At 30.5% G+C, this 8,810-nt stretch overlaps 1 protein-coding gene across 1 annotated transcript; it reads left to right on the top strand.

Annotated features, from left to right (window-relative positions):
- Window positions 1–1,086: 1,086 nt before the first annotated feature.
- LOC21392168 (auxin-responsive protein SAUR71) lies at window positions 1,087–1,757 on the top strand. The gene has a single exon (XM_010095623.2). The coding sequence runs from the start codon at window positions 1,193–1,195 to the stop codon at window positions 1,700–1,702; it is 510 nt and encodes a 169-aa protein (XP_010093925.1). The 5' UTR covers window positions 1,087–1,192; the 3' UTR covers window positions 1,703–1,757.
- Window positions 1,758–8,810: the final 7,053 nt, after the last annotated feature.

Genomic DNA, 8,810 nt, shown 5'->3' with positions numbered 1-8,810 from the left:
TTTTTTTTCTCTCTGTTTTTTTTTTTTTTTTATAATGAAAAGGCATATAACATACTATTTTTTACAATAATGATATGTGTTTGGAGGGAACGATGCTCCTAAAAAATAACTCAGTACTCCAATACGGGCCCGTTCGTTCGTTGATTCGAGTTTTTAATTCGAATTGAGATGTGACTTTATGTGAGAGCTTTTTACTGTAGTAAAAAAGTTAGATGTGATTGTTTCTGAGAGCTTTTTACTGTAGCAAAACTCAAATTTTAAACTTGAATCGGCGAAATGAACAAAGCCGTATTCTATTATCGTTACGCCGCCGCACTCGATAGTGGCCTGTGACATACTTAATACTTGTTAAGGTCATCGATCCACAATGGTGAGCAACAAAACTTCCAAAGCTGACCTTCATGAAACTACCTACTCCCACTCATATACTCAAAATGTGGCCTCCATATAAACTACTGGTATTGTCCGCTAAAGGCTTATCTTGTTTTATACGTATCTTCCACTCCTTGGTCCCCTTCCTACATTGCTTTTCTTTTAAATTATTCATACCTCCAACATATGTTTTCCCCTCAATTGTCATATTTAATACACTAATTGGAAAGCTCCAACACATGTACAAGTTGATGAGAGGTATTATTTTATTGGTTTTTCCCTTATCCTCTTTGTCCACTGTTTATTGGGCAGACGCAAAGAAGTGGCCTTATTTTGTCTGCACACGATTTCTTTAACGAGTTTTATTCATGTTCAAAAAAAGAGGGCGTTGACAAACGCCCTTTTATTTCTCAGCAACTTCTTTTTTTTTTTTTAATGCAAACGAGGGCGTGTGTGACTTTACGTAACAGTTATACCTCTCCTGCTCACAAATTTCCCAGATATCAACACGTATTTCCTTCAATTCTTGTTATATTCTTCAGTTAGATAGCTATATCTATCTATTTATTAGTCTTTATACTAATCTATTCTATACAAATAAACAAAAGTATTCATTCTCATCTTCCGGTCCATTTAACACTATTTTCCTGGCGTTTAGCTTGTACATATATGTACACAATTATACGAGGACGCAAAAATCACTTTTGAGCAACACCAAATAGCCAAAAGTATCATGATTCAGCTAGTTAAAGTCTAATTTTCTTGACGGTTTTTCTATTATCATTCGTCGATATTGTCAATAACATAATTAACAAGAAGAATGGATGTTATCAAGGCGAAAATGAAGAAGAATCTGATTGCCAAGGCATGGAGGAGGTGTACGTCTTCAACATCATCAAGCACAAGAACTACTTCTTTCAAGTACTACTTGAAGCGCAGCTTCACGACAAACATGATCGATCACAAGCGGAAGAGTAATATTAACACTCAAGCAGCTCCTTACGGTTGCTTTCCGGTCTATGTGGGACCAGAAAAGCAAAAGTTCGTGGTGCGGGCAGAGTTTGCTAATCATCAATTGTTCAAGATCCTTCTAGAGGATGCAGAATCGGAGTATGGCTACAACAGCGATGGCCCTATTTTGCTTCCTTGCGACGCCGGTTTGTTCTACAAAGTGCTTGCGGAGATGGAGAGCGGTGATGGAGATTTTACGAGCACTAGTCCCAGTTGCAGCTTCATGCTTTGCAGTCCAAACAATGGTATTGGTTATAAATATGGAGGTTATAAGCTTCTTAGCCCTTCACGTAGCTTGCTCAAGATCAATCAGTTTTGAGTGTTTAAAAGGACTATTAGAAGGGCTTTACATCCTTTATGACGAGGGGATATATAACAGGAATCAAAAAAAAAATTTCCTTTACTTTTTGATTTGTTATGTATCTATATTTACACTATTCTGGGCATATTTTGTCAATATAGTATACATTTACTAACCTTAATTTGAGCTTGGGTTCTTGTGAGGGCCTTTTGCTATTATGCTGGAATTTGTTTTTTTTTTTGTTTTTTTTGGGTGGGGATGGGAGGGATCCTGATCGACCTTGTTCAGATACACGTATTTCATGGAAAAAAATATATTCTTAAAACGATTTGTTTTGCTTTGATGAGATCTTCTTGTAACTCTATTAATGCTGAGATTTAGATTCCATTTGTTGAAATTTAGGATCGGTTTATCTCGTATACTCAAACTCAAATTATTAATTTTTCTTTAATGTTTTTCTCTAAAAAAAAAAATTAAATTTCTAAACGTTGTCATGATTTAAGTATACGGGCCCTTAGATTGAGTTTAAGATGACACCCAGTCCCATCCTGGCCTCACCTCTTCTTCAGTGGGGATCGGAATGAAGATGGTGACCAGAAAACATTTTTGGACCCACTTTTCCGTATTTGCTATAGAGATTTTTAGGAACTAAGAGAATTTATGTAACAAAATCTTCTTCTTTTTCCTTGTTAACTTGTTCCTTTTTCGTGTTCATCAAGCGTATATAGCCTGCACCGGGTAGAAAGTTCGCTCCGGTTAGTTGGTCTTGTAACTCTTGTTCCACAATCCACACTACATCGTTTATATATACATGTGTATATGTACGCATTATATTACATATTTTTCAAAGAAATTGTTCAGTAAGACATGTTATATATGTGCACACATGTTGCAATTTATCATAGAGTGGACAATGAACTAATCAAAAGTTTAGACATTTATATTGAAAATTTTCACCCAGGCAAAGGAATTTGTCACGTTTATTTTAAGTGCTCTCGATGTACTGGGAGTACGTCGTTACTCAGTGGGTCCTTTGACATGGAATTCGATTTTATGCCTCGTTCAGTTCGCCGATTTAAGTTTTCAATTCGAGTTGAAATGTTACTTCATGTGAGAGCTTTTAACTGTAGCAGAAAAAGTTAGATATGACTTTTTATGAGAATTTTTAACTATAGCAAATTTAAAATTAAAAACTCGAATCAGTGAAATGAACGAAACCTTAGTTTCCTTAAATCACTTTCTAATCCCTCTCTGCGACAAGATAAAGATTACTTGCGTTACAAAAAAACGTTTAACAATGCGCGTAGTGAAATTTTATAGTGTACAAAAATTTGTCTAATTGCTCACACTTGAGATTTGATAGGTAAACTTTTGTGGTATTGGGAGAACAATTCACGATATTGTGTTAGGAATACGATAACTTTGCTTTTTTACATTAGAATTTGTGAGCTTCGAATATTTTAATTGTATAAGTTACGATAAACTTGTGAAGTTCAATCAGAATACCATATACTCGTGAATTTTGAATGATAAAGTTGTAAAAATTATAATAGAGTCGCGATTCGACACTTGTGCATTGAAGGCTCTATAAAAGGACCCGATAGGATCGTATATGAGTCCTTGACGCATAAGCATGGCAAACAAGCAACCAACACAACCCCTATTACTGGTTAGTGATGGAATGGTGGCTTCCTAAATAGTCCTGAAAATAATGTGGTACAGGTTGTGTAAACTTTATCTAATTCAATTTTTACATGAAGTGATTGGAAATGAAAATTGGAGTTTGAATCCCATTAGAAAGTTTTACATGTCTTTTTGAGAGGATTCAAATCAACACTCCTATTGGCCCAACCGTATTTTTGAGGTATTTTACACCCCCCACCCGTCAGGTGTGGGGCTCCCTTTCTTTGGTGTTACTACTTTTATTTTTCATTTAATTACTCAAATATTTTTTAGATTTATTATTTTATGATGTGATCAATGTTTTTGAATTTTGATATTATGAAAAATTAACATGGGTGAGACGGTTGATGAGATAGAAAAAGTAGGGAAACATATTTGAACTCGACAAATAATAAGTGTTAGTTCGTGATAAAATTTTCGGTATTCAACATATAACTAACAAATATGAAAGAAAAAAACTCAAGTGTCCTCATGCTAAACTTGGAGTTTTGGTCTCTTTTCTTTCATCCATTTATTTAATATTCGAGGCACAATCGTTTCTAAGCTTGTGCAAATACATTGATACTAGTTTTTTAGATTTAGGTATAGTCTAGTATCCCTTGCAATTTTAAAAGGGTAATATATGATATTACAATATTTTTTCCAAGGAAGGATTGTAAGGGAAACCAAATTATATTAGTATTCATTCTATTTGATTGTAATTTTCATAAACAAAAGATTCTGTCAAAATAATTTAAAATGAATAGGATATTTTTTAAATTTAAAATACCAGATTAAAACCGTAATACTATCTTTCATTTTTAAAAATAATCATATTAAAAGTTGTACAAAATTTTAGTCCATGAATCCAAAAGTCCAAGTCCTTTTTATAACTTTCAAATGAATTATTTTTAGAAGAGAAAAAATATTGGGACTTCTAAGATTTAAGCCCTATAATAGAGTGTTTGGGACATCAACTCTGTTGGATGTGCAAACAAAGTCCTATGTTGACAATAAATGAGAGTTATGATGGGTTTATAAGGGAGTGAGCTACTCCACTCATTAAGTTAAACTTTTAAGTTGGAACCTCAATTCCTTATAGTGAAGTTCATGGTTCTAACAAGTGACGCAGTGGAGACCTCAATATTGTTGTGCATACCATGAAACACGGAGATATGCGATGGAGAGCACGATGTGGTGGGATCTCTATGTAACATAATGAAGGTGCAATGGATGATACAATGGCCGGAATATGTTATCATTCAAAGGGGGTCGTGGTACTTCGTTCAAAGAGGCGATTGTTGGAGTTGCAAACAAAGTCTCACATTGACAATAAATGGGAGCTATGATAGATTTATAAGAGAGTCGGGTACTTTATTCACTAAATTAATCTTTTGAGTTAGAACCCCAATTCTTTATAACGAAACTTATTGTTCTAGCAAATTCTATTAGGAGAATGTAGTAAATAGTAAATTTTTTAAACTAAATTAAGTAAATAACATATTCTAAAACTATTTAAAATAAATAGCAATTTACATGGTAAATGAATCATTTACTGTGTAAATAATTTTTTTACAGTTAGTAAAAATATTTTTTTAAGTAATTTTTCTTTTTAGAACTAGTAAAAAGACTTTTCCGTGTAAATAAAGATTTTTTTACCACTTAAGTTATCTTTTACCGATCATAAATGAATTATTTATTAAATAATTTATTTACCGTATAAACTGTAATTTATTTTAAATAATTTTAAAATCTGTTATTTACTTAATTTAATTTTAAAAATGTGTTATTTATTACAATTTCCCAATTCATTCTAATCTTAACTTTTGTATAAACCCTTACTCTTCTATTTGCGTTGTCATGTATTACTAGTGATGATGATCACCGTAACATATATTCCCAATTTATGAGTTAATGACGTTTGGTTGGTAGATTTAAAATCATGATTCAGAATTATTCTCAATTTATGTATATTTTTTATGAGAAAAAATATTATAATAAATTACGAATCATGATTCAAATTGTAACACGAATTCTTAAACCAGGATATCTCATGAATTGTTTGTAGCGGTTATAATTAATGATGAGTATATTTTGTCTTTCAAATAATAAATGATGAGTATGTTTTTTCTAACGTGTGACCATTATGTTTGTCCCTGATTGGTCCAAAGTTAATTGGCACATTCTTCAAAGATTTTCACCATCCTCTGGCCTTGATAGTTGATAACGTATCATATTTCCGTGAAATACATTTACCTTCAGGAAAAAAAAAATCTATTAACAAAAAAGAGAAAGAAAGAAAACAAAACCTAAAATGTTTTAATTCCATGTAACAATTTCGTGTTGGGTTCACATTAGCGTGTTTGTCCTTTGGAGTTATTATAAAATGCCATAATTAAATCGATACAATTATCATAATTAACAATGAGTTGGGTTACGAATTGAGGAGTGACCTAAATTGATATTATTAATTATATGTATCGTTTATATTTTATTTGTATAATATCATATTATATAAAATTTTATATCATGTATTAAATAAAAAATATGAATTTTAAAATTTATAGATAAATTTTACTCTTTTTTTAAGAAAAGAAAAATTAACCATCAAAAAATGATAAGTGCGTTTGGAATTGGTTTGAAAATGATTTTATTTTCAATAAAAAAATAAAAATTAGATTATTTTGAGAATCATTCTGAGACCGATTCTGAAATTACATTTGATTATTTTTTTAAGAGATTGTTTTGAGCATAATAAAAAAGTGAAATCATGTTTATTAATTAATATATTATAATATTATTGATAAGTGCTAAAAAATGAAAACAGAAAAGTGAAAATAACTTTCAACTGTTTTTTAATTCTATCACAAAAATCATTCTCACTGTTTTCGTTTTTAAAATATTTACTAAACAAACGTCGTTGCGTTTTCATTTTCATTTTTTACTTCTCAAAATACGTGAAAACTGTTTTTAAAAACGATTCCAAACACCCACGGTATTATCTTTTCCAAGACAGAACCATAATAAAATCTTATATATATGATCTCATTGATTATCCCACTTTAAAAAAATAGTTATAAAACCCACACGTATTTAAAATTATTAAAAAATGATGTTTCGTTAATGAAAGTACCGAAATTGCAACTTTTAATAAGTGTGGGTCAATTTGTGTCATTTTAAACTATAGAGGGCAAAGTGGTATAACTCATATTTTTCAGTAGCTAAATTTAAAATTAACTTAAAATATAATTATCTAAAATGTTTAATTATTTGGACGTTTGATTCATAAATTCAGAATTATGATTCAAAATTATTCTTATTTGACGCGTATTTTTTGTAAAAAAAAATATTATAACGAATCACGAACCATAATTCGTATCATGATATGAATTTCCTTTTTAAATATTTTTATTGCTCTAGAAAAAAAGCTATTTGATATTGGTATATGGGTCGGTGTCTTTACCTAATCATAAAGGCGCAATCCCTTTTTTTTTTCTTCCCGATTTGTTGCTGCCATTTCGGCCTTTTTGTACTTTCATTTCTTTCTTTCTTTTTTTTTTTTTTAACTTTCTTCCGTTTTTTCTCTTTTCTTTCTTTAATTTTTTTATCTATCCGTTTTACATTCCTATTTTTTTGTCTTATTATACATTTTTTTCTTTATTTCTAAATTGACTCTCATAAATATATATTTTTAAAATTTTTTCATTTACATAAGTTCTTCACGTATATTTCCCTGTCTAAATTTTTTTTAAGATTATTTTCCCCTAATAAAAAGTTCCGAATGTGAGTCTTAAAAAATATATATGTATTTTTCTTTTCTTTCTCTCTCTGTTTTTTTTTTGTCTTCAATCTTTTTTTATTCTTATCATTTTTGTCTTATTATACATCTTTTTATTTCTCTAAATGAGACTTTAATAAATATGTTTTTCATTTTTATTTATAGAATATCGATTTCGACTAGTAGTACTAAAAGTAGGATAAAAATAAAAAAAGAAGAAGAGCACTTGAGACTCGGGTGAAAAATACGGTGACGTGCTAGAAGTTAGTTTTAATTATTGGCCCGTTTAGTTCGCTGATTCGAATTTTTAATTCGAGTTGAGATGTGATTTTATATGAGAGCTTTTTACTGTAGTAAAAAAGTTAGATTTAATTGTTTGTGAGAACTTTTTACTGTAGCAAAACTCGAATTCTAAACTCGAATCAGCGAAATGAACGGAGCCCGTTTTTTACTCCCTAAAAGTGTTGAAAAGCCGTGGAACACCATTAAATGCATTAATACTAATTCAATTTATTATGTATTAAAACCTCAAATAGCTATAAAAGATTATTTCAAAAATAAAAAGTAAACTTTCAAATCTTGGGAATCAAACCGTTCAATTTGAGTTTAAAATTCGAGTTTTGCTACAGTAAAAAACTCTTAAAAATAATCATATTTAACTTTTTTGTTACAGTAAAAGGTTCTCACATAAAATCACATCTCAACTCAAATTAAAAACTCGAATCAACTAACTGAACGGGCTCAAATTACAAGTTTAGGTCTCTAGAAAACTCAGGAAAATCAGACACAAAAGTCCTATATGGGAAAGAAGTGAGAACATCTTTCCTTAATTAGGCCTCATTCACTTTATTAATTTAAGTTTAGAATTTAAATTTTATTACAGTAAAAATTTTTTAAAAATAGTTACATTTAATTTTTTTTACTATAATAAAAAATTTTCACATAAAATTACATCTTAACTTATATCAGCGAATTAAACGGGTTCTTAATCTATAAAAGAAACAATGATTTATACTGAAGAACAAGACCATACAATACATACTTCTTACAAAAGGACTGGAAATTTCAATTTCAGCCTAAGCGTCTGAAAAAACAACTGGTAGCAGTAGGAGATCCACTCAAAAGTTGAAAATCTGAAGAGTTAAGAGTAAGATAGAGAAAGGATAGTGCATTTTTTGTAACGAAATCCTCTAACCGCTAGTGTGATTCCCCATTTTTAAAGTCGATTTTTGCACATGAAATTTTTGGCGCGGTTATGAAAATTCAAGTTTAATTTCTTCAATGCAAGCACAAAATTCAATCTTTTTACTATTTTTTTATAGGTGCGGTGGATGATACAATGAACGGAATATGTTATTATTTAGAAAGGGTTATGGTGCTTCGTTCAAAGAGGCGATTGTTGGAGGCGTAAAAAAAGTCTCACATCGGCAACGAATGGAAGTTATGATAGATTTATAAGAGAGTCGGCTACTTTATTCATTAAGGCCTCGTTCACCTCGCGGATTCGAGTTTTCAATTCAAGCTGAAATGTGACATTTTCTGAGAGCTTTTCACTGTAGCAGAAAAAGTTAGATGTGACATTTTCTGATAGTTTTTAACTGTAGAAACTTAGAATTGAAAACTCGAATCGGTGAAATAAACAATGCCTAAATTAATCTTTTGAGTTGGAACTCCAATTCTGTGACG

This window comes from Morus notabilis, unplaced genomic scaffold (genome assembly GCF_000414095.1).
Source record: "Morus notabilis unplaced genomic scaffold, ASM41409v2 Scaffold2427, whole genome shotgun sequence".
NCBI classification, from domain to species: Eukaryota; Viridiplantae; Streptophyta; class Magnoliopsida; order Rosales; family Moraceae; genus Morus; species Morus notabilis.
This window is presented reverse-complemented; position numbering and strand designations above follow the sequence as displayed.